General features: G+C 38.3%; 1 protein-coding gene across 1 annotated transcript in view; it reads right to left on the reverse strand.

Annotated features, from left to right (window-relative positions):
• The window catches only part of PDE3A (phosphodiesterase 3A), a gene marked incomplete at its 5' end in the record, with an annotated part of 271313 nt that extends 248000 nt beyond the window's left edge, over window positions 1-23313 (reverse strand). The window contains one exon of the mRNA XM_080661415.1: window positions 22363-23313. Coding sequence (XP_080517541.1) covers window positions 22363-23313 — 951 coding nt within the window. The remainder of the gene's footprint in view (window positions 1-22362) is intronic.
• Between the last annotated feature and the right edge of the window lie 4325 nt (window positions 23314-27638).

The following is a 27638-nucleotide window of genomic DNA, read 5'->3' on the forward strand; positions in this document are numbered from 1 at the left end:
AAATACTGCCTCTTACAAGAATATTACACTGGTGTCAAATGAAACTTCTGAAAAGGCCCTTCCTCTAAGGTGTATTTATTTAAATCTCTCCTAACAGGAACTTTGTACAGGGAAGTAAATGTTCATTTGGTCCACAGATTAGGTTCATGTCCTTCCTAGATCAAGTTTATGAAGCTGTGATTTATAAACTTTTTTCCCCCTCACTTTAACATACCTGATGGATGTGACACACTCATTAGTTACTGTGGCTCACTACAACATTGATTCAGGAGGTGGGGAGGTCTAACTAGAGAGCTGTACCGGAATCAAGGGCAGGTTAGAATTTGAAAAAGCTTACTATGTGATAAACACCTTTGCAGAAGACAAAGAACTGCTGTATTGGCATCTCAAAAGAGTTTCCCCAGGATGTAAAGTTCATTTTGCCACTGATGGTGCCATCTTATGTTCATAATATTTCCAAAGTCCCCATAATTTGGTATATCAAACCTCAAACTTCGCTTTTCCAACTACATTTTAGACCAATATGGAAGTGACAGTTATAAATTTGTCAATCGTTTTAGTATTTGTATTAAGTATGAAATCATGGGCAAATAGTTAACCAAGGAGAATCTAAGGCATTATTAAATTTACTGTAGATTTCTATTAGTGTTAAAAGTCTACTTTGAATAAAGAGAAAGTAGACAAATGGAACTGGCTTAATTCTCTAAAACTCAACCAAGTTTTATACGCATAATGTTTCTTCCTCCCACTTTTCACCACTCGTCACATATAAATCACCAGAAGATATTTAATAGAGCAGAAATCTTGGCTTTCTTCCTGTTTCAACTATACAAAACAGGAGCAGAAGGTCCAAAGTACTAAAAATGCAGTACAGACAGACAGAGCTTAGTGTTAACTCATGTGAAAGTCTTCAAAGCTTTAGCTGATCAAATATTAAAAATTAAATGTAATTCCATAATTTTATATATTACTTTGCTGACAAAAAAAAAAGCAAATGCAGTCTTACTACATTAGAGTCTTACTATTTAGATTAGTGATTTGTAATGTGACAGAATCCCACACACCCTGCCTGCTCACCCACATTTTGATACAGTTTAGGTTTGGGATTGGTGCTTAGGTGAATGTATGTTGAAAAAAATTAAAAAATTATTTTATACAAAAAAGGGTGATAGTTACACTCTGTTTTGTTCCACTTAGACTGTATCTAAATTACTATACCAGGTTCTGGACTTCAGAATTTCAAAAGATCACCATTTCTCTCTCTCTCTCTCTCTCTCTCTCTCTCTCACACACACACACACACACACACACACAAAGATGGGAGGGTTGTAGTGGAAGGTAGAGAGATAGAGAGATACAGGAATACAGGAAGAGGAAGAGGTAGAGGAAGAGGGAGAGTGGAAATGTGTGGAAGGGAACTTGGCTCCCTGTCATGGTAGCGATTAAACAAAAGTTGAATGAGGACCATTTGTCAGGGAGTTCATATATTAGCTCTACCTTTAATTTCCCACCAACCCTATGATATAATAGCAGTATTGCTTTCTAAGAAAAGGAACATAAATAAGAAAAAGTGTCCTCTAAAAATCCACTATGAACTATAGAGACAAGTTTAGAAGAATACTGAAAGCAATGAAGATTTTACCAGATGAAAACCTGTAACATATGGACAAAGGATAGACATCATACTGCATTTATAGAAATTTGACCTAGAATGCATAGCCCAATTTATACAGATACACACACATATACATATATGTAATATATGTTTATAAAGAAAAATCATTTATATATATTTATATATATATATATATATATATATATATATATATATGTAGACAAACCATTGTAAGATCTAGAATAACCCAAGAAAAAACAAAATGAAATGCAACATGATAATTTTACAAAAGTTAACAGCTCTAGACTGCCTAGATTGCTCAACTGATAAAGTAATTTTTAACTAGTCATATGATCCAGCATTCATTTGTTCAAGGATAAGAATTCTGCCCTTTAACTTTTAAAACGTGATTAAGGATTATGACAGTACCTCACCTAAGAGATTTCAGATGGTTACACAGAAGCCACAGTCTCTACTGGCTCCAGTTGGACTATTTCATTGGTAAAAACAGCACCAAGAGTACAAAGTTGTCTGCCCTGCAAGATTTAGGACCCTAATCTTAAATAAGGTGATAGTCTTTATACTTATTTAAAAAGCCTGCAACTTTTCTGTGTTTGCAGTTACAGACCAGCCACAGAAGCTTCTGGATCCAGAAAGCATGTACATAGTGAGTAAGGAAACATGGTGAGCAACCGCAACTCTGATATTAAAATACAAGAGGCCCGATGCACGAAATTTGTGCAAGAGTAGGCCTTCCTTCCCCTGGCTGCCAGCACCGGCCTCCCTCTGGCACCCAGGACCCAGGCTTCCCTTGCAGCCCTGGCTTCATCCGGAAGGACGTCTGGTCTAATTAGCATATTACGCTTTTATTATTATAGATTTTTTGTGAATAAATGAAATTAGGCTCCTTCAAGCATACATGGCCACATGAGGTGTGTAAGTCACACACAGTGAGTACGTCCAAAATCCTCCCTTCCTCACTCTGAACCTAAAACAAACCAAAGCTGATCCTCTGATATTTTTCTCTCAATCTTTCCAGTTGTGTAGATACACGACTTTAAGGACGTTCATGCACTTTATTAACCTTTTCCACCATCAACCCGTGGCAAATCCTACGGATTGCAGCTCTTCATTTTTTCTTAAATCATCTTTCCTGTCCACCATTGCTGTCCTAATAAATCTTCAGAGTCCAGGACTTTCACCATAGCTTCTTAAATGTCTCCTGTGTCCTGTGTGCTCTTCAACTATGTCCAGTGTATTCTTGGTCCACTGCTCTCAAAATTATATTGCATCTATTCACATCACCCTCTGGTTAAAATTTTTAAGAACTTTTGGTGCAGACAGAACAATGTTCATGTTCCTCAATCGAATCTTAAGACACTCTGGTTTTCATTCCCCACCCCCAAACTTCTCTGTCATATATATATATATATATATATATATATATATATATATATATAAAAGATAGAAATTTATTGAAGAACAAGTACAGACTTCCACGTGGGAAAGGGAAAGATTCTCACAGCACACACTCCCACATGGGGAGGAGGAAAGAGTCCCCTCTGTCTTATCTCTTAAAAATTTCCTACCACCCCACCTCTTTCCTGACCACAAACACTGAGCTACCTGTTCCACGTGTCATTTCCAGAACATATCCCTCCACAACTAGCATCTAACTCCACACACATTTTACCCATCCTCTCCCTCCTTCCCTCTGGACCTCATGCCCACAAGAGAAATAGAGGAAAACATTCTCTTAAAGATATATTCTTATTTTTTCCTTTTTTAGATATATTCCTCACATTGCACCAAATTGATTACAGTCAGCTTACTATTAACATAAACACATGGGGGAAAAGTTAAACATAAATCAAAAAGAGAAGTCAGAAAGGAAAGGAACAAAGAATTTTACCAGAAGTTCATGTTAAGAGGATGACGGTATTCAAGCATTAAATTTAGTTATGACCTTTCTGGGGACCAAAGTTCTCATGACTTATCTGTATTTCAAAGCATTTATCACTTGGCACTGTAATCATTTGTTAATATACTATCTTTACTATAAGCTCCAGGAGGGGGTGCAAGGCCCATCCATTTTAAACCCTCCTCCAACAATCCTACCCTCTCTGGTGAGCTGTGGGCACTCTTCAAACATTCTGGAATAAAAATAATGAACAGTGTAAGTTTTCCAAGAATTCCCACAATCCAGAGATTCCCCAGTTGCAGTCCAGAAGCCAACCATGCTAAAGGTGACCTTCCCACTAAAAACAAGAAGCATTCACCAGTAACTACTGGAACTCTGGTCTTCCTCACAGTTAAGTTCCCCAGTGTAAATTAAAAACCTGACATTCTGATTGACGAGGTACCGTTTTGCCATCAGTATGCTTCAGCAAGGGATACTCTCTGGTTCTATGGGAAAAGTGCATCTCTGAAAGGCTGGGAACTGGATTCCAGCCAAATGCAGACTCCAGTGCCAGTCCTCCCATGGTCCCCCCTCCCCCCTCCCCCCACCAGCTCCCACCAATCCATACAGACGTTAGCAAAGAAATGCCTACCAGTTTTTGTCACTTCAAATCAACCATCACAAACATAATCTGCTAATTCTCCTTGGATAGTAAAAGGAGAGTGGAATGCTTGAGTAAAAGTTATTTTTTGTTGTTAACTACCATCTCTGATTCTATATTTACTTCTGGAAATATTGGGCGGGGCGAGGTTAAGTGAGACCATGGTCATTTTAGTGCTTTTTCCCCCTTAGGTAGATACAGAAACTGGTTTAATATTTTCAAATTTATTTCCACCAAAATTTATAGTTCTTCAAATGAGAAAGCATGTTAATAATCCTAGATGTGGAAGTAATTTTTCAAATATTACTTCTTTCACCCCCTATTCATTTATTTAAACAAGCAACAGCAAATGGAAAAATACCAAGTTCCCTAGTCTTATGCAGAAAATTCAAAGAATAATCAACAAGACCCCGAGAAGCAAAACTGAAATTACTCAATATTGTACAAACTCAGATGCAGAAAAAAGCAAAATATTGAAATAACTTATAATATTGCTGCATGAATTTTAGATAAAATTTAAAATTATTATAAATTTAATATGCCTATATTTTATTTATAGACTATGCATAAAATATTAGAAAATTATACTATGTATTTAATAACTACGGTACACAGAATTCTTTCAGACAAGAAAAAAGTATTTTTAAATGTTCATTACTTTAAAAAAAACAATCATTACAAACTTGATTTTGATTTCCAATCTCCAGGCCAATAATCAGTGAGATAGGCTCAATATCTTCCTTATAGATGTTTTATAAAGAATTTTCTTTCTTGCCCTAGCCCATTGTCGGCAAACTGCGGCTCGCGAGCCACGGTTTGCCGCTCTGTTGACTAATGAGTTTGCCGACCACTGCGTAAGGCATTACCCTTACCCAGAAGTTCTGACTTCAGGTTAAAGACAAAATGTTTTTTAAGTGTTTTTCCCTAGGGCAGTGGTCGGCAAACTCATTAGTCAACAGAGCAGCAAACCGCAGCTCGCGAGCCGCAGTTTGCCGACCACTGCCCTAGCCAGTTTGGCTCAGTGGATAGAGCTTTGGCCTGCGAACTGAAGGGTCCCAGGTTCGATTCCTGTCAAGGACAAATGTCTGGTTGCGGGCTCAATCCCTAATAGGGGGTGTGAAGGAGGCAGCCAATCAATGATTTTCTCTTATCATTGATGTTTCTATCTCTCTCCCTCTCTCTCTCTGAAATCAATAAAAATATATATTTTTTTAAAGAATTTTCTCTTTGGTAGAACGTGATTTGTTTTCATGTCAGTCATGGTGCTATAGTTCTGTTGCCACCTTTTAACCAAAAATAGGCCCAAATCCTTTGTAACATATGCACATATTTCAGCACATGTGTATGCCTATGTTTTTATAAAACTATACTTTCAGGTAATGTTACAAGATTCATGTATATGTCAATCTATAGTTGTGGAGACCCATTTGGGGGATCATGTACCAGTTGAACCTCCAATATTTTAAGAAACTTAAGCTTGTACAGCCATCTGGGTGAAGAATTAGGCATGCAGAAAGATTTTACTTCAGAAGGTATTTTGCCCAGTACTGAAGATCACATTACCATTCATAAAAGCACCTGGAATTGCTATTTCCATTTCTGCAAGTTCAACAACTACTAGACAAGTGGCCATCAAAATGGTCTATGAACATATCCAGAAGAACAATGTCAAATGACTATATTTCATCATAAAGTTTTGTTTTCCTGAAAAAATATGTGTACAGATTGGAAAACTTAGGAAATACAGAAAAAATACAAAAGTAAATAAAAATCACCATGATACCCTCATACAAACAACAAACATTTTCACCACTTTCCTTTCTTCTATGCATTTCATTGTTGAAGGTGATAGCATGCCGTGTCCTCAGTTTTGTTTCTCGGATGTACCTCTCCATTAATCAAAGTATTTTCTTATGTGGTTAAAAACTCCTCATTTAGCATTCTATAAAAGTCCTTATCTTTTGTTGCTCTCAAGCAGTATATAAAATACCTCATCATCACATATTAACCACAGTGTAGAGTTAGCAAACTCTGTCAAGTTACAGTGCAATCAAGCTATCATAATTTAAATATTTATATAGCACCTATCACTGAAGTGCTCTGTAGGTTGACAAATGGTCTGAGTTAATATGAAAACAAAATAGAAGCGTTTCCTCTATAGCAGTGGTTCTCAACCTTTCTAATGCCGCGACCCTTTAATACAGTTCCTCATGTTGTGGTGGCCCCCAACCATAAAATTATTTTTGTTGCTACTTCATAACTGTAATTTTGCTAGTTATGAATCGTCATGTAAATATCTGTGTTTTCCGATGGTCTTAGGCGACCCACAGGTTGAGAACCGCTGCTGTACAGCCTAAGACCATCGGAAAACACAGATATTTACATGACGATTCATTAACAGTAGCAAAATTACACTTATGAAGTAGCAATGAAAATAATTTTATGGTTGGGGGTCACCACAACATGAGGAACTGTATTAAAGGGTCATGGCATTAGAAAGGTTGAGAACCACTGCTCTATAGGAAGGTCTGGGATGCACTGGCAACATGCCTTTAGATAAAAATGGGATCTGTCAGACTACTCAAAGACTAATAAAAAGAGAAAAGTTTGAATTTTCTTTGAACAGTCTAATGGTTTTGCTATATCAGAGCTTAAGGTTTTAGAGCATGAGCTATAAATACATCTGAAAAAAAAAACCCACTAGAATGTATTAAACATTTATTTTATTAAAATTTATTTTAAAATAAAGACATTATATAAGAATGAAATTTCAAAACCAATTTTATCATACCAACTGTTATAATACTCTAACAAACTTATACCTTTTGAAGAGTTTAAGATACTTTGTTAGAATCTGTCTCAGTGTAAGCAGATCTGATGGCTTTCCAGAAAGTCAGGCCCACACTTTGTATGTCCTTGGAAGGCAAAGGCAGAAGATAATACTGCGGGGGTAGTCAACCCAAACAGATTTTTTAAAAGCAAGTAAAATAAATAAATAAATATCCTTAGTATTAGACTCCTAAACAAAAGAGAAAATATTAAAGGAACTCTCTTCCTATTCTAAAATATATATTTACAATCTTCCCACAAACACTACCTCTTGGTCTAATTCCCAGTCCTCCCTGGATTATTGCAAAACAGTCTTCTAACTGGTCGCTCTTCTTCCATCCTAGCACCTCTGCTCACTCAACACAGAAAGACTGAGAGAACCTATTCAACATAGGTCTAATTATATCCTTCCTCTATTTAAAACCCTTCCATGGCTTCCCATTTTGCTTGGGGCAACAGTCCTGCAATGAGTCCCGCGGCCTACTGATCTGGGGAACCTCTCCCATCACCTCTCTGACATCTCCTCCCATATCACCGAGTGAAATCCAGAGACCTCTCCGTGACCACATTGGGAAAAAAGATGATTACTGCAGGCAGAATTTCTAAATTGAAACCAGTAGAGTAGGATGATACAGGAGTCCTGCTCCTGCTGAGGTCAAACCAATAACACTTCAGACTAGACTGAAGGTTATTCAATAAGTGGGGAAATCTGAAAGAAATGCAGTCTGAGTATGGAGGCTATAGGTAGCTGGTTAAAAGAGGAGGGTCTAGAAGAATCTACTTATGTGATGAAGTAAACAATCACTACCTTCTAATGAGGACTACCACTGGGCCAGCACTGTACTAGTTGCTTTCCATAGATTTTAAGCAAGAAGTCCCTGTTATGTGAGAATAATGGTATCACTGGCAAATAATGAGAAAAGGAAGGGTATGACTAGAATTTTACCATAAAAAGTGAAACTAAAAATTCTTTAAAAAAAAAAGTTTTTCAAATCAAAATATGCATAATAATGGCAGAGAGGGCACAAATCATGTTTCAGACGGGGTTTTTTAACATCTGATTCCACAACTTACTCTCAACAGCATCATCAGCCATTTTTCACAAACATGTCCAAGACTCCATCAATTTTTCTAAATATCTCCCTGCATCCCTTTTTACTCACATCTTCTTTTGAAGGACCTGTGAACATCTTTGCCAGGCTTTTCTCTTCCCACTGTTAACTTGTCTGGCTTTCTACGCTCATTTGTCAGTGGCTTTGATTGTAATTTAAGCAACTTTCTAATATTTTAATTAACTTCCAGAAGACATGCATCTTTTGTAAGACTTTCAAGTATGTATTTTTATCAAATACAAAATTACTTTGGCATTGTTTTACATTGTACTTTCTGACATTTAGCCTACCACATTCAATGATATGGCCCTAATAGGTCGTAATAAATACTATTCTTAATGTTTGAGAAGAACTGATATCCATTATTTTTATTAATTTAATCTTCATGCCTTTAAGAAGTGAGATATAATATTCCTATGTTATAGGTGAGATTATTAAAGTTCAGAAAGTTGAACAAACTTGCATACATTACAAAGCCTTGCTCTGCCTTTCTCAGTTCAGTACCTTATATTCTTTCTACTTAACATTTGTATAGCAATTTGTTTTTATGTAAACTTTATAACAGCAATATGAGATAATTAGACAAATTGCTATTCCTATTTTACAGAAAAAAATTGATATGATGAATAGTCAAAGAACTTCTCTGAGGTATACACAATGGGGAAATCAAAGTAAAAATTTTATGAATGGCATAGGTTCATGATCTCTCTGTGTATGAATATATTTATGTGTGTATATAAATGCATTGTTTTCCCATGATACTGAGCCAACCACTTTTTAACTATATGTTTAATCAGATTATAAAAGTCAGAACTTGCTGTCCAGTTTTAGTAGACATATAGTTGTAGTTCCTACTTCTCCACTAAGGCACCTAAAATACCCCTTAACCTTTTAGATTTCTGGGCTTTACTCTATGTATAACTAAATCAGAATATCAGACCATAGGTCCTAGGAATTTGCATCTTACTAGGCTTCCTACATGATTTTTATTCATACTAAAATTTGAGAACTATAGAATGCAGTTCAATTTAGAAAGTGCCAGATAATGTGTAATCATAAGTAGGTGAGGTCAGGCTACTCCCTCACAAATTTTGAAAGCATCTGAAGGAAGTCTATTAACCTACTACTAAGAGGCATTTATTGTTAGAATTCATAAACAATATTTTGATGATCATCACATTATACTTATATCAGATTATTTAGCACCAGGGAAAAAGAAGATAAGAATCTAGGCAAATTGAAATACCTAGAAGGAAACAAAGAATGAATGTGAAAGAGTCCTAGATCTTAAATAAGATACATTTACTTGCTGACATTTTTAGTCAGTCTGGTCACATAAGCAGTAAAAGTTTACACAAGCTTGCCATAAAGGTACATTTATAAGTCAAAGTGATAAATGGACTAAAGAATTTAAATAATAAAGAGCTAATATGCAAATGGTTGTGATTCCCTCATGTGTAACGACCTATCAGCAGGAGGCTGCGTGCAAAGCCAGCATGGGTGGGTGGGGACTTGTGTGAGGCTCACGTCGCCACCCTGGGGATGTGAGGCTCACGTCCCTGCCTCTGGCACTGGCCCCAGGGAAGTGAGGCTCGTGGAGGCCTACCTCTTCGGGGCAATGGATTGTGGGGCTCCCACACTGTGACAGGGCAGAGGCCAGGCTGGGGGACCCCCCTCCCTGAGTGCATGAATTTCGTGCACTGGGCCACTAGTTAAAGTATGAGAATCAATGTCTTGGAAAGTATTAAATGTCAGGAAAGTTCATGAATAGCATGAAAAACAATGTAAGTGTTTTTGGTCTAAAAACAGATCCTGAGCCAATGCATGGTGACTACCTGCCCAGTATCCAGGAGTGACTCTTTCAGGCTCTTCCCCTCTTTCTAAACCATAAGGAGTTCCGAGTTAAAAGTGCACCATAAGACCATACAATAAATATTCTTTCAAAACACAGATAAATTAGTTTTGATTTTGATCTAGTCTTTTTTTCTGCAGAGTAAAATACTAGCATTAATTTCTTTCACAAATTTATTATGGGCTAAAATTGATTTCTGAATGCCACATTATTTTTCAGATAACTTACTAGTAATCAGTGTTCAGTGATATCTGTATCCAACATTCCCAACCGAATTCTCACACTTTTCATTTAGAACTAGTTAACTCCTTGCAGAAGTTGCACTGAAAACTTTAAAAGATTTAGTCATTCTCTAAAAGGGTTAAGAAGATCCAATCCCAATTATTATTCAAGTAAAAAGGAATAAAGAGAAGCAAACAAAGGATAACTGTGCTATTACTTAGGCCCTGTTTAGCCAAAACAAATCATTAAGAGTAAAAACAGCCCTAACTGGTTTGGCTCAGTGGATAGAGCATCGGCCTGCAGACTGAAGGGTCCCAAGTTCGATTCCAGTCAAGGGCATGTACCTTGGTTGCGGGCACATCCACAGTAGGGGGTGTGCAGTAGGCAGCTGATTGATGTTTCTCTCTCATTGAAGTTTCTAACTATCCCTCTCCCTTCCTCTCTATAAAAATCAATAAAAAAAATATATATTTTTTTAAAGTAAAAACAGACTCTGTTCAAGATGATACAGACACACAGTTAGCTTTCCATCCCGAAATGAAAATATAGTTTAAAAAGGTTTTGCTTCTAAATTTTTTATTAAAATGTCAAATAAATTTATAAATGGCTTGTTTATAAGAATATATTTTAATTATCTCAAAATATAAATTAATTTGTAACTAATTTCTCACTTTGCAATATATTTTTTCAAATGGAAAGAATATTCAGATTTTTACAATTATATATTATTCCAAAAAATCTCAAACTCTGAAAAGTGTTTAGTAATGGCAACCTTTCTAAAATATCTACCATTTAACTTCCAAAGATGAAAAAAAGAAAACCACATCTCTATAAAAGTAAGTTGAAAATAATTTTTTTACCTAAACACTGTACTCCTAATTTACCTAAAGGCATGATAACTTGCCCAACATACTAAAAAAAAAAAACAAAAAAACCTCTGATTTCAGTGAGAGGATCTGACAATATCGCCATTAAGTATTAAAACCACAGCAACAAATATTCTTATTTGACTTAAAATGTTCTATTTTAGCAAGTCAAGTTCTGTTAAAACCTAGATAGACCAAGAAATTGACAGGATAAACTAAAACTTGTCATTTTAATAAAACTTTGTAAATTGTTGATTTTGATTTTTCAGTTCATCAGGACTCTGAAATTACACTACCAAACCTCTATAATATTCAATACAGTTCCAGTAGGAGTACAGTTAGATGACATCTTAATAAGTTAATCTCACAAAGTCATTTCTGAAAGCAACTGGCTCAAAATATATTTGGTCATTAATGAGCACAATTATAAGATAAAATACAGACACTATTTACATTAGCCTTTTCAGGAAACACAGCTATTCACTAAGAACCTTTGTTGAAGAACACTTGCCAGCACTTTGTAGAAAGTAGTGGGAACAAATGAAGTCAAAGTTTACTCATTATCAATTTGCTAGTTGAACTAAAAAAGAGATACAATTTTATTTTCCTACAATATATACCTTAATTCCAGAGATCTTTCTAAAGTTTACACTACAGTGATCTTGTGGTAGCTTTGGTTGGTTATTTTCAGTTGGGAGTGAGCTAAAAATAAATATCTAGGACTCATGCTGAATGTGGGATTTCCTACCAGTAAGGGCACAGCAAATTCAGCCTTTTATCTGACACATGCAAGAGAATATTTTTAAAGCAACAAAAATATATTTAAAATGTAAGCTCATAAACTAGTTAACAGACTATTTCTTTTCTTCTCTCTCTACAGAAGTTTACTTATATTGGTTTAATCACTAGTCCAGTCTCCGAAGATTAGGTAGATAAATATTTCAGATTAAAAGTCATTTATTTCTTTTCCATCCATTTACCCTGCCAGCCAGCACCTACAATGAGCAAGGCATTGGGCCAGAATTTTCTAAAGGAAATACTTCTGGCTGAGACAAGGAGGCTAATAAGTTTGATTCCTTTTATAATGAAAGCTGTATGATCTGAATCTGTTTCCTTAGTTTCTGAGCCTAGAAAGTAAATTTTCAAGGTAGCATAGGCAACTCAACAGGTTCTCTCCTTTCCAAACTTTCTAAAAACTGATGCTGAGCCGGGACCTCTAAGTTCTAACTCCCAAAACAAGGGGATGTTTCATATCACAAGGACAAACACTGCTTCCCAAAGAACATTTCCTAAGCAGAACTGTTCATTTAAATCTCCAAAATACTTAATTTTTAAATAAGAACTATTTCCTTTATTTGTCTTCACACTAGTTTAAAAATGTCCTAGGGACTCTGACTCCACATGAGTTGCCATAAAATAAAACATCCTCCCAAAATTATATTTCTATGACTTCAAATTTCCATTAGGTTTATTTAAGTGGATTATACCTGGAGAGGAAGAAACACTTGCCACAGACATAGCATATGTTCAGTTATTTAAGCTTACTTCAGAAGATGGAAAATTTTTATTAAAATCCTATTAAATCAAAACCACAACCTTCTTGCATAAAATTATTTTAATACTCTGACAAGGTACTGTGGTGTGTGGAGGATAGAAAGGCATTCCTTAAATTTTTAAATACTCTATAAGCAAGAAGAATCTGTTAGGTGAAAACTGAAAGAAAATATACACACACACACCCACACACACACACACACACAGCATACACATAGATATAAGACCAACCACTATATTAATTTAGAGCAGTTTCAAAATTAGCCAGGACAAATGACTAGTTACTTTCAAATACATACTATTTCAAGTAATAGTTATGATTAATATAGTATTTTATTCTTCGACTTGCTACTTTAAGAAGTCTACTTAAGCCAACTTCACTTTAACCAAATGTGCTTCTTTGTATACTATGATTCTATTGCCTTTTTTTTCAGATTATTTCCTAAGTGATATGTGAAAATCTGTGTATCTCACTATTTTTATTTAGAAATGCAAAGATAAATGTCTTGCTTTAAATAAAGGAAAATTTATAAATCAAGTCACTATAAGCATCACACAGCTATAAATAATATGCACAAAATAAATGCATACTTTAAAAATCATTCTATATATTTATGTATATAAACAAAAATGCCATATATAAATTCTCATAAACCTCAAAATTCTCAATATAACATAGGAACTTTGCCTAGTAAGTTAATGAATTCATAGAGTTTGGGGAGAGGAAATGGAAGAAAAGTGACATTTAATAGTTATTGTCTTTTTTATTTGTACATTTTTCTGAGTTTGCCCTGAAGTTTGAAATCACATAGAGCTCCAACGACACCTAATTTCAATTCCTGTTTTAAAAATTCCACTCTATTGCCCTGTCAGTGTGGCTCAGTGGTTGAGTGTCGACCTATGAAACAGAAGGTCATGATTCGATTCATCAGGGCACATGCCCGGGTTGTGGGCTTGATCCCCAGCGTGGGGCATGCAGGAGGCAGCCTATCAATCATTCTCTATCATCACTGATATTTCTGTCTCTCTCCCCCTCTCCCTTCCTCTCTGAAATCAATAAATAAATATTATATATATATATTTAAATTTCACTCTATCAAAATCTCCAGTCCTCTCTACACACAAAATGGAACCATTTTCATTTTCTATATCCATGAGAGTGGTGTTTACATAAGAAATAGTGAAAAGTCATCTGTTATATTTTTCATCCATTAAAGTTACTAGAAGGTTTGTCACTTTAGTTTCCTAAGTTACAAAGATAAGGATCAGCACTATAAACATAAGCACTTTCATTTCTAAAGAGACATTAGATAACCCAATTGCAGACTAATTACCGTGAACATGACGAATCACATGTTCACACTGTATACATAAGTAATCCCTGTTGAGAATCAATCTCTGGAAGGCAAATTCAAAATTAGCTGGATAGGCGGGGGGCAGGGGCAGGCTAGAAGGGATTAATGGAGGGGGAAAGGGTACATTACTTTCAACAATAAAAATAAATTTTACAAAAAGTAACTGGAAAACTTGATACTGTTATAAATCAGCTTACCATAAAGATTTCTGATTAAGGACTCAGTTAAACTCTTGCTCCAATACAAGAATCATATTTTAAAATATGTGAATAGGAATTGAAGAAAAGAGGGAAAACAGACTTGCCAAATATTAGGGTAGTTAGTAGTACAAAAATGAGCTATCAAGATTACATATAAATTTGAATGACTATATATTAAGTGCTATCATTAAACCTACATAGATTTTCCCATTGTACCTGAAGAGGTGACATTCGTTTTCAAGTACTTCATTTGTTTAAATACAGTGTATAGCTGCATTGTCCACTAAGGCAGCCATTAGCCACATGTATCTATTGAGTAGTGTAAATGGGACTACACCAAATTAATGTGTGCTGTAAGTGTAAAACGCACACTAGATGTTGACATTTTGACTTAGTACAAAATACGGAATGCAAAAATTTCTTGATTTTTTTACATTTGTTTTATGTTCACATGATGTAATGTATTAAATGAAACATTATTATTATGGATTTCACCTGTTGCTTTTTACTTTTTTATGTAGCTATTAGAAAATATGAAGTTAAATATATGGCTCGTGTTGATATTTCCATTGGACAGCGCTTACCTATAATATTTACAGAACTGTTTTCTTCGAAGCCACTGGGTGACACTGTTTCCTCACTAAACTGATACAACCAACGCAATTTCCTGGCAGAGGAAAAGTCTCACATGTACACAGGCATGCACTCTTGCACACGCGTGCATTAATATACACACAAATATATATATACACACCAACAGATGTTTTGTGGTCCTTATGACTACTCATATTCTTATGATGAAAGAACATAACTACACTTAAGTAATTTTATTACTATCCTAGCAGGACTAACTATACTTAAAATCTTAATAAACATTTAACTTCAATAATACATAAAAGTTCTAATCAAATCAAACAGGTAGAAGTTGTTTAGTTTGTGACTTTTCCCAAAAAGCTTTCTGCCTTCTAAATGGTAATGTTCTTCATAACCTCCTCTAATATTATATCTTATTTACTTGTATCTTAATGGATTCTCAAGTAAAGCATGCAAAATAATTTAGGTGAACAAAAACAACCAGCTGCTTATGCTAACAAAGAAATGCTTTACTGATCTGCAGATTAATTTTGCCTTGAATTTTGAATCCTGAACATTTTTAAATCAGCTATTGCAAAACTAAAATGAAAACAAAATTCAATATGTAAGCCACCATTGCATACTTTTCTTTGATAAGATAGAAAAAGACTCCACAAACTTAGACTTTGCATTCCAATTGATAGTCATTCATGGGATGCAAAGTCCTGAATAATCATCCCAGGGGCTGCCTGGCTTTTGATGACCAGAAAGTACATTGTAAGGGCTCAAGAGTTTTGTGTTATCTCTGTATCCAATGGGTTTTACTCAATCTCCTAATTCTGAATGGGGATTTAGAGTTGGCTCCAGGTGTAAAATCATAAATGATACATAGGCTTAAAATGACCAGTCTGAACCCTTTTCTACTGTATTTCCCCAGCAACATATTCAAGTCCTATAGAATTGGATAAAAGCCAACATTTTGCCTCACTCTGGCTACATACATTTAGCAGCTTCCCCCTCAGCTTCCTTTTCTCTAAAATCAGACTAATTCTAGTCTCCCAACTATAGCCTGCACAGACTTAATCAGTTTCAGATTTCATTGCAACAAGTTACTTACAGCCATAAACCATCTCAAGATATGAAAATGAACAATCATTGTACTATAATGAAGTATAACATGTCCTAAATCCTATAATATTCTACCTCTACTTCAGAACTACTATAAGTGTATACTAAATTAATTTCCATTTCAAAGAAAAAATTCTCCCTATCATCAAAATGTAAAGTTGCTCAAAATCTAAAACATTTATGTTTAAGCATTATGTGTTGAGGACTTTCTGAAAAATCTATGACACTATATAAACTTTATCCCCAGAAAAATGAACAGATTAAAGTTTGCATACATTTTCAGAGAAGAGATGGATGGTTCTGGATCTACATTGAAAATCTGCCTTATGCTGTTATATGCATTCCTTCAACATGTATCTAAGGGGTCGTTTAGATATTTTATTGGGATTTCTCCTTTTCTATGTTGACATCTCATTTTCATAACTAGGCTCTAAGCTCTGGAAAGATAGTTGCTACACCATAGCTGTCTGTGTATAATTTCTATGGTTTTTAGTATAAGGCCTAATGCACAGATAAAATGTGTTGGTATGACATTTGATAGGTTTACTGACCAAATAACATCAGCTAAGGATAGCATCTTCTTTTTAAACAATAATATACCTGTATGATGAACACATATGGCCAACTAATATTTTTGACAATTGTTACCCAACAGATCTTTCTTTTAATTACCACTTAAGTACATATTTAAGATTGTTGTGCCCTAGAGATTAAACCTGTGTATTTGATGTTGACAACAGTGCAAACATGCATCTCAGTTCAAAGTTAAGACAATTCCATGGGGTAGCCTGGGGAGGGGGAGGGAGAAAGAGGGGCAAGGAACCTCCCTTTAAAAAAATACCACCATTAGTGAAAGGTATCTACACTAATAAAAGAGAAAGATGCAAATTGACCGTACCTTCACGATGCCCACCAGCCAATCAGGAGTATGCAAATTAACCCAACAAAGGTGGCTGATTAATTTGCATATGCAGGCACCAAGCGGCCAGGGGTGAGATGCAAGCGTTCCGCACCTCCCCAGCAGCTCTGGGCCTCTGGGCAGCATGGGAAGGCGGAAAGGTGGCTCTGCCGTAGCAAAGGCAAAAATGTGGCTCCAGCCGGAGAGAAGGCGGTGCCGGCAGCCAGGGGAAGGAAGGCCCATTCTTGCACGAATATTCATGCATAGGGCCTCTAGTATATAATAATTACTAAAAGCATTTACATTTCTATGTAAAGAAAATAATGTTCATTTGAGTATTAACAGAACATATCTTTAGGTACAGAATATGGAGATATCTGAACCTCCTGGAGTTCATTCTGAATCATCTGACAGAGCTTTACTGAAAACATAAATGTAGGAAAATATATAAATTAAGTTCTCAATCTCATATATTTGATGTTTTCCATATAAGATATAATTATAAATACCACACAGAGAAGAGGAAGGAGAAAGACTTCACGGAGTAGGAGACACATGGCCAACTAAATAAACAATTCATAAACGTGCAGGGTTATGCCTACTTTTGCTAAGCTAAAGAAACCTGCCCTGTGCAAGGCACTGCTTCAGTGTGTCGGAATCTCTTAAGATTCCACCTGATACAATAGTTGCATTGATTACCTTCATCCATGAGATTATCTCTCTCAACAATAAGGTCTTCTGAAAAATACAACTCCTACCATAAATCCAAGATAAACTCATTTTTGATAGATTGAACAACACAAGTTTTCAATGAGGTCCACATACATTCTACTGGGCTGTTACTGGCACAAACCGTATTAACCTCAAATCTTATTATATATATAGGCATATTTCTCATTTTGAGGCCCATACACATTTTACTTCAACATAATGAATAAAACTTATTTAACACTGAAGTGAAATTAAATGTGGTCCAGCCTTTATTCAACTAGAGTCCTGAAGAAATTATTCTGAGCTGTATTCCTAATAGAATACAACAAATTCACACAAATGTCACTGCAGATACAGTGAATGTTTTTTCATGGCAGTGTCACTCACCCTGGCCTGCCTGCACCCCCTCCCCCAGGCTTTTCAAAATGTATTTCATACACAGAGTCACTGTTCTGGTTGTTTATTTAATTAACATGACAGCCCAGCATACACAGCATTTCTTTCAGTTCTACAGTTTTAACTTTTTACACTTTAGACTCAATACAGAAAGGGTAAAATTACTGTTTGACTGCTTCCAACCTCTGTAAATTTATATAGATTCACTAACTATTTCTGTCAGTTAAAACGGTTTTTCAGTATGCTTTAAATATCTGTATTCACAAAGTAAAATCATAATTTTGTCCCCCCCCCCCACCACACACACAAATTATTTTCCCTCACCTTTCCCAAGGGATAAGAAAATCTTGTTTTTCCTTTTTAATGTTTTCAGAAGTTGACATTAATTAATTTTAATTCTGTCAGCAGGTCATAAATAATCTATATTGTTCTTTGTATCAGCTGAGCTGTACTACTGTACATATACTATCTAGTCATATAATTAATTAAAAACCCATGATTATTTCTGAAATGTATTTAATTTGGAATATATATTTTACTAAAATGTATTTAGGAACTTAAAGGATAATATATTCTATACTTCCAGAAGAAATACTTCAATATTTCATAACTGTACTATAAACACAAGTACGTTATACTTTTCACCAAAGACATAATGAGGCCTACCATCAGAAAACATACCTATTTCTTCTATTTTTGTTTTACTGTTTTTGGTGTTTACTTTTATGCTTAGAATATCTTTCTTGTGTCAATGATGAAAAACTTGATTCCATCTTTGATAACCAACCACCAAACTCCATTGCATTTCTACTTACAACAATCCTTTTTGCCAAAGATGTTTGAGAGGTTTAGGGAAATACTCATGGGAAATAATTTTTATTTTTAATTACATAATATATAGTAAATAGCTGCACATTTCTGACTGATATTGTATCCATCACAAAGAAATTTGTAATTAAATGGCACAAATGCATTAATGAAGAGAGCCATATGCCTTCTGTTTATTTTACGTGAAACCATCGGCAAAATTATTCAATTCTTCTTAACATGTAACTGAATAAATGGCTTTGGTTTAGAATCTTTCAAAAATGTACCTGTAAGGCGATCACTGTAATCAGAGAAGAATGACTAGGCAACTGTGTCCTTTGATGTATAAAGAGACTAGAGAGACACCCCTTTAAATACAATTTCCAAATGGTAAACATTGCATAATTAAAATTTCATGTTGAAACACATCATATTTATCAATCATATAACATCTAATCATACAAGACATTCTAGGTACCTCTATATTCCAGTTTTGGTGGACATAGGGTAACTTAAAAGAGACATGCCTGCTCTTGAATGTGAACATCCACTTAGAAAAGATACATACACCGTAAGGGAAACATCTGCCTTCTTAATGCTGCAAACAAAAAAGTGCTGTTGGACACACTGATCCACAAAATCATCCTCAGTCTGAACTAAAAGCCCCACAAATGTTACAAACTTTGTCTGTTCTTTACTGAGGGTCAAGAGACCTTCACTTGCATTCATTCACAGCCAGTGCTGGGTAAATTCAGTGACTGAGACCCATGTCTCCTTTCTTTGCCTGAAGTCATCTTTATCATCAGTACTCTAAAACTCAATTCTATGTGTAATATTCAATCTATAGACAATTATGGTTCAGGAAGGAAAAAAGGAAGGACAGGAGGGAGGGAGGGAAGGAAATATATCTGTCAGTTGGTTTGTCTTATGAGAATTTTATCACCTATTCTCCTTGACCTTTCAGAAATGAGTCATTGAAGAGAGAGAGAGTTCATAAGCAGGTGGCTACTATCATACATATGCAGAAGAAAAGGCTGAAATTCTCTCACCATTAAACCTCACAGTGAGCAAAGTCCAAATACATTCTCAAGAGGCCTCTGCTAGACTCTGTGCTTTGTCTTTATACCTGTACTTAAAATCCACTTGTTGCCTGAGTATGGTCTTGAATTGAGAGTAGACAGTCTTTCAGAAAAGAAACTCCTAATCAGGTAGCATTCAGGTGAGTGTTATACATGGGCTTGGTAATTATTTTGATTGCTGAAAAAGCATGCAGAGGACAGTGGTACACTTTGCACCCTTACCCAGAAGTTTGTTTCCTTGTGGTAAAACCGATAAGCCATTTCCTACATGGCTCCTGAACTTTTCACAGTTATGCTAATGTGTGAGATATTGCCCTCTCTCAGAAGATACTGTTCCATGTTAGTTGCCACCCACACTCAGCAGCAACTTTAATGGGTCATATATATAAACTAGTCTTCAGGAACATGTACACACTCACCCATGCCCTCATTAAAATGTCAAGATCTAAATTTCTGCTAAATGTAGCCTTGTTTTTCCATCAACCATAAGAAATAAAGTCTCTCACTTTAGAATATTCTTCATAAACACAACCTTTAAAAACATAGTAACCAAAAAAAATGGCCAAAATAGATTACGAATATGCGTTTTCAACAGCATTAATCAGCAAAATATTTAAAAATCCAATGCTTGGTTATTTCTATTCAGATTATTCAAATTTTCCATGTATCAATTCAAACCAGAGTAAACCAATAAAAATCTGTCTGTGGGTTAATTAACACCGCTGGCTAATTCATCTAAACACTTTCTTATCTTAAATTCACCCTTAACTCTTTAAGTTCTAAAAGTTAATGTGGAATTCAGAAATTTAATTTTAGAGGTGAAATTATACAAATCTGAATTGAGTTATTTATTATTAAGTCACGGATTTGCCTTAGAAATTACGGTTCAATTTTGCAGTGATCAGATCACATTTCCCTATAACTCAAAGGAAAGTATGTTCTAAACATATTTAAACTAGTACTATTTTCATTTAAAGAACATCCTCTCCTATAACGGGGGGGGGGGGGGGGGGGGGGAAATGTGCTTTCCTGCTAATTGGTTTAAATTATCTTAAATGTAGCTTACTTTATTCTGGTGATTTCAAAATTTTTACCAAAACTAAGTATCATTCAGTGTCCTGTTTTTAACTTGACTCTTAAAGCTTCACTTTTAAAATTTCACTCTTATGTTTAAACCCACAAAATATTTGCTTTATCTAAACAAAAAAGCTAAATAAGTACATTTGTTTTAAAGTAAACACAGAGGCTATGATGCTGGCATCCATTCTGCTAAATAATGTCAAACAATCACATTCTGTGTAATCAACTCCATTTCAGAAACAAACTAGCCACCCACACCATATGGTGACTGCTATTTCTTAGAAGTACCTAAGTGATTATCTACCTAAAGAGACAAAGCTTACCATATCCTAGGATATCCTCTCCCACCCTAAAGTTGCCCTAATAGTGCCATAAGTAGGCACACATTTAAATGGGGAAAGTGTAAATTTCCACTTGCTGTTCATAACCAGCTTCCACCACCCGCCGCCCCAAGTGTCAAGTCTGCTTGGAATAGAGAACTGAACACATAAGTATTTCTTTTCATATATAATTTGAATTTAACATTAGATTTGTGGGTTTTTCTATATCCATTATAGCAACTATATTCCATGATCTTAAAGAGCCTAATGATAATAAGGAGATTCATCTCCCAAATTCACTGAAATTTGTCTAGGACAACTTCACTCACAAATCTGGATTCCCCCTCCTCCTTCTTTCTGAAAGATTTATATCACCAGCAATCTTAGAAATGCCCTCCTGAATTAGTTTCCTATATAACCTGTATACATCTATTTGAATTTCTAAATACCCACTTAAGTATGTAGGTACCGAAGAGAAATGTTTTTTAGTTGACACTAACAGCACAGTTCACGATTTTGATAAATTCTGAAGATCAGATATATTGATTGCTCCCAAAACTGAAGTTTACAATTATGCTACAAAACACATTAGCGTGTAATAGCATATGTCCCCAAATCACATTGGAAAACAAACTGGGCACCACCAGATGCAGTCTCTTCAAGTAAAACTTACTGCAAAACCAGAGTCTCTGTGTGTCAATACTTCACCTTCAAACACTCCTTGATTTACTTTAGAATCTTTCTTTGCCGACTTCCATAAATGTTTACCTGTCACTGTAGAATTAAAAATTTTATGAAAAGAAGTAGAAGGAAATCTAGTAAAATCCACGTGTTGAAAAAAATCGCCCACTGCTGGAATACTGAACTTAATTAGAAAATTCCTGCTAAAGTAGGAAAGTATGAGAGTACTTAAAAGTGTGGGGAAGCCATACACCAGGTGTAGCAGATCTAAAAAGCTGGCCCAGCTGGGGAAGACCCTGCAAACGCCATCTGGTTTTATTACCTATTCGTATTCTTGTTGTCCAGGTTATAAAATGCTGTCTGAGAGGGGGAGTAAAAGTCGCTACTCTTCTCCGTCTTAAGTTAAACCACTTTTCTAGGCTCTCTCTCCTTTAGTTCCCAGCGCTGGGATTCCCTCCACTTTGCGCCTTCCCAAACGTTCCAAGTTTCCCCGAGAGGCGAGAGGGGACCCGCCAGTGCTTACCTGTTCCCTCGGTATGCAAGGCAGGGACGTCCTCCGATGGGACTTGCTGCCGCAGCCCGACATCTCGGCGGACACCACGGAGCTGGATCGCCTCCTCCTCTTGAACACCGGGATCTCGTCTTTGGTCCCAGCAATCAGCTGGGACGCAAACTGCTCCCTCGTGGCCGCTCCCGCGGACTGCGGCAAGATTTGCTCCACGTACCTGGCCAGGAGTATCCCCAGCACGCCGGCCAAGTACGCCAGGTAAGGTCTCCAGGCGACCTTGAACCTCTCTAAGGAAATGAGGGACACGATCCTGACCGCGCTAGTCAAGGCGATCATGAGGACGCCCAGCCTCAGCCTCAGCACCAGCCATGTCGCGGCGGCCAAGCAGCTGAGCACCACCCCAGCGGCGGGGAGCGAGAGTAAGTGATCTTCCCCGACGCCCAGCCCGATCTGGACGAGCGCTTCCCCCCCGCAGCAGGCGCCCAGCAGCGCGACGGCCAGAGGCAGGCGCACCCCGGCGCGCAGGAGGTACAAGCCCATCCAGAAGAAGGCACACAGGAGACTGAAGAGCAGCGCCGTGGGCTGCAGCCAGGGGCTGAGCGGCGCGCCGCCCCCGGGAGCACCTCCCCGAGGCCCCGGGAAGACGCCCCCTTCTGCTCCTGGGGCCGCTTCCTCCTCCTCCTCCGCCGCCGCCTCCTGACTCTGCTCTAGGTCACAGCCGTTCTCCCCGCGGACCAGCCTCACCAGCAGCGCCAGCAGAAAGGACAGGGACCCCGCGCACAGCGCGGAGGAAAGTTTCCGCGAGCGGCCAAGCGGCCTCAGCACCAGGTCTCCCCAGCAGCCGCGGCAGTTGGAGTCCCGGGGCGATGCGGGGCCCGCGCGCCCGGGGCCAGTCGCGGGGGGTTGACTCACCCCGCCGTGGCCGGGCTTGTCATTGATTCGGGCTGCCTCGCCGGGGGCTGCCATGGTGCGTCCTCTCCACGGACTCCCCACCTCCCCCCCGCCCTCCCGCGCGCCCACCCCGACACACGCACACTCCCTCTCTCTTTCCAGTTCCACCCTCGGGATCCCTCCTCTCCCCAGGCCCGCGAGCCACTGAAAGTTTCAGCTTTCGAATAACTCCTGGAGAATACTGGATGCTCCAACTAGACTCTCGCCTGCAAGTTAAAAGCTAGCACAGCCAGAAACACACTTCCTCTTTTTCTCTCTTTGAAACGGTTTTAAAAACTCTCTGTTCCACCCCCACGCCGACTGATACCCTCCGGGGTCTCTTTCCACTTCAGGGTTTTAAAGGTCGCCCAAAGCATCGGGCGCCAGGGGGCCGCAGACGCTGGAGGAGCTGGGGGCGAAGGGCAGGCTCCGGGCCATCCCGGGCGCAGCTCAGCGCGGCGCTGCAACCCGCCCGGCCCGCGGCAGATGGAGGTCCCCCTTCTCTTCCTTTCTGCAGCTCTTTATCACTCTTTCTTTCTCCTCGGCCGATCCTCCCCGGCAAGGCCCCAGGAAGCGAACCGCCATTCCCAGGGGCCGAAAGCAAAGCCTCCCCTGCGTCTGTCGCTCCAGTTCATGGCAAAGGGTGGAAAAAAGGTAAAGGGGGATGAGAAATAACCAAGAAGTTGCTGAGCCCCGTCGGAGGGAGACGCAGTTCAAGAGACGAGCGGCTGCCGCCGCCGGAGAAGGGAGGGAGTGAGAGCGAGTTGGAGAGGAAGGGAGGGTGGGAGGAAAGGGAAGGTGAGAGGGAGAATGAGATTTTCTCTCTCTCCCCCCCCTCCCCCGCCCCCCCACTTTCTTTTCTGTGCGAAGTCCGTGGTTAATTTGCAGTTTTGCAGAGGGAAAGGAATGAAGATCGCTGGTTAAAACTGTATAAAAGAGCAGGCAACTGGAGTGATCGACAATTCCTCTTTCTTTAAGGCAACTCCCTGGGAAAGCTTTCCCAGCCTTGCTCCCGCCCTCTTCCCCGAAGGAGGCGCTGCTCTCAGCTCCCTCTCCTTTACCAGGAGCGGGCCCGCACCTCCAGCACTCTGGAGAAAGGGTTGCTGATGGGGGCCACCGCCCAGCTCGCTGCAACAGTGGCTCTCGGGGTTCTGTGGCTGGCCCTCAGGCTGAGCTCTCTTGGAAAAGAAGGGTTGTGCCTGGCTACTTGTCAAGCGATGGGAATCAACATACTTCCTAGTGTCATTAAAAATGACAGCTACATCCACTGTCTGAGTGATTCAAAGATGCTAGTAGGTTCTCAAGTCAGTTACAGCTCCAAGGTTTTTGTTTTTTTTTTTTTGTTTTGTCCTAAGCTTTTCCTGATGGTTTAAATGCCCGAAAATTTCAGCAAGTTACTTAGACCTTATTAGCATTATTAAAGAGAAGGGGGAGGGGCATCCATATTTCAAAAATTGTAACTTAAAAAAAATCTATTGTCTATGAGTATCAGTCAACAGTTGTTGATTGTGGATGGTAAATTGCCTTGAGATTAAGTGCCCTAGCCTCCAGAAGGTTTACAAAGTTAGGAAGCCCAAATAGTCAGAAAGTAATAGAAAGCAACTCAAGGGGAATTGGTGAGGACAGGCAGGTTAACATTAGGAAAGATTTTAGAAGACTGTGTAGCATTGTGAAATACTATGTCTACCGTGAAGAAAGCTTAGGAGAAAAAAATCAGACTCTAGTCATTAATGTTTAGAGGTTGTACTATTCATGTACTGTAGTAATGTAGTATTGAGAAACTTAAGGGAAATTTTAAAGCTAACTTTTTTGCAGATTATGAAAAAAATAATTCAATATCTGTTCAACAGACTTTTAAAAATCCACCAATATTGGGGGCTAGTTTCTTTTTACACTTAGAACAAGAATGTGAGAGTCCACTCCTGTTCATTTTTATTTATTTTTTAAATATATTTTATTGATTTTTTACAGAGAGGAAGGGCGAGGGATAGAAAGTTAGAAACATGGATGAGAAAGAAACATCGATCAGCTGCCTCCTGCACACTCCCCACTGGGGATGTGCCCACAACCAAGGTATGCCCTCGACCTGAATCAAACCTGGGACCCTTCAGTCCGCAGGCCGACGCTCTATCCACTGAGCCAAACCGGTTAGGGCCTGTTCATTTTTAATGACTACTTTACTGATGTCACTTGCCCTCAATAATAACAATATCAATAATAATCCAATTTTGTCTTAATTGTCTTGACATTCCAGGTTAAAGACTATTTATAGCCTGGAGTATTTGGATAATTGGTTTAACATGCCACTATATATATATATTTTATGTAGAAATGAGGCAATATAAAGAAAAACCCAGGGAGATTCTTGAGATAAAATTAATTCTCAGGGGTAGGGGAGAAGATGGCTTAAGCCTTAAACTTAGCTTCATGGGAAACAGCCTGCTGTAGTTAGAGGCAGATATTAATATTAATATTATGACACAAACGGATATGAGGAGCTGTGATGACACAGCTTATCCCTTCAGATGCCCAGAATTGTGCTACCACATGGAGAACAAGTTGGGCAGCTAGTCAATGGCAGTGAGCACCATCTGTTTAATAATTAAGGTAACAGGAGCAGCAATTTTTTTGCCAAAGACAAATGAGCACCCTAGCATGCACACATACTTTTTTGAGTTTCCTTTTTAGACATATGATTCATATGCCAAAGCCTACCTGGGACACTTCAGAGTGAAAAAACAAAATCTCTATCCTATATAATAAAAGGCTAATATGCAAATTGTCCCCTCTACCTGGAGTTCAAGACTGAGTTTGACTAGGGAGTGGGGCCAGCTGGCCAACCACCTGTGGCCCCTCCCCCCAGCCAGCCCACCCAATCGGCCAAATCAGGGCGGGCCACCAGTGCATGAATTCATGCACCAGGCCTCTGGTTATTTTATAAAGTCCTAAGTTAAAGACAATCTCCACATGTTTTTACATATAATTGGTCAAGTGGCCAGATCCCTCAAAATCTTATATAGGAGACTCTGTTGCACAGAGTGGACCAATAGGTAAAATCAGGCAAACAAAATGTTGCTTTTTAAATAATGGCTTTATAAATTACTCATTTATAAGAGAAATATACATTTTAGAAACTGCATTTATTCTCAGATAAAAGTCCACAATCCACAGCAGTTCTCTGGTAATAACAGAGAAAAGGCAATTTAAACATATGCATCTGAGTAGCAAGTTAGCTGAGAAAGACAGAATTAGGAGCTGACTGAATATAAATTACCAACTAAAGACTCATACCTCACATCATAATATATGATATATAGTCTCTAATTACAGGGGAAAAGGTCATTTGCTAAGGAGGCAAGATATCAGGAGCCATGAGAGCTGGCGAACAGTACCCGAGTCGAACAAAAGAACATGAATGCATTTATTGTATATCTGTTTATTGATATTTATACATTTATTGGGTATCTGCTACATAAAAATAGCAAAGTATAATAAATAGTATGAGTAATAAGAGCTTTAAAATTGCTTGTATTACTATTTTAAAGAATCCTATCTAATAAAAGAGTAATATGCAAATTAACCATCACTCCGCTACACCAATAAGCCATGCCCACCAGCCAATCAGGAGCAAATGAGCAAATAAACCCAACCAAGATGGCTACGGCCACAGAGAGCAGGAGGGAGGCTTGGGTTTCCCTGGTGATGGAGGAAGCCAAGCTTTCCGCCAGCCCTTGCCGGCCTAGGCCTCCACTCAAGGCTACAAAGTTTCAATGATAGAAGATACATAAATCCAAACAGAAATGGTGACAGCCACTGAGCTGGAAAGAGCAGGAGGCTAGGGTTGCCCGCGGCGATGGAGGAAGCCAAGCTTCTGCCCTGGCTGGCCCAGGCCTCCGCTTAAGGCTACAAAGTTTCAATTATAGAAGATACATAAATACCCCCAAAAATGGCTGCTGCCACGGAACAAGCAGAAGGCTTGGCTCCGCTTGAGGCTACAAAGTTTCAATTGTAGAAGATAAATAAACCCCAGATACCAGGGCCTCCGCTTGGGTCGCCAGGTGGCATGGCCAGCCTGCAAACCACCACAGGCCCCTCGCCCAGGCCACCCCACACCCCAAGGGAACCCCCACCCTGATCTGGGACACCCTTCAGGGCCAACCAGCTGGCCCCCACCCATGCACCAGGCCTCTATCCTATCTAATAAAAGAGTAATATGCAGATTGACCATCACTCCAACACACAAGATGGCTGCCCCCATGTGGTCAAAGATCCTGCCCCCATGTGGACACAAGATGGCCACTATAAGATGGCCAGCAAGGGAGGGCAGTTGGGAGGGACCAGGCCTGCAAGGGTGGGCAGTT

The sequence above is a fragment of the Plecotus auritus genome (assembly GCF_963455305.1).
Source record: "Plecotus auritus genome assembly, chromosome: 3".
NCBI classification, from domain to species: domain Eukaryota; kingdom Metazoa; phylum Chordata; class Mammalia; order Chiroptera; family Vespertilionidae; genus Plecotus; species Plecotus auritus.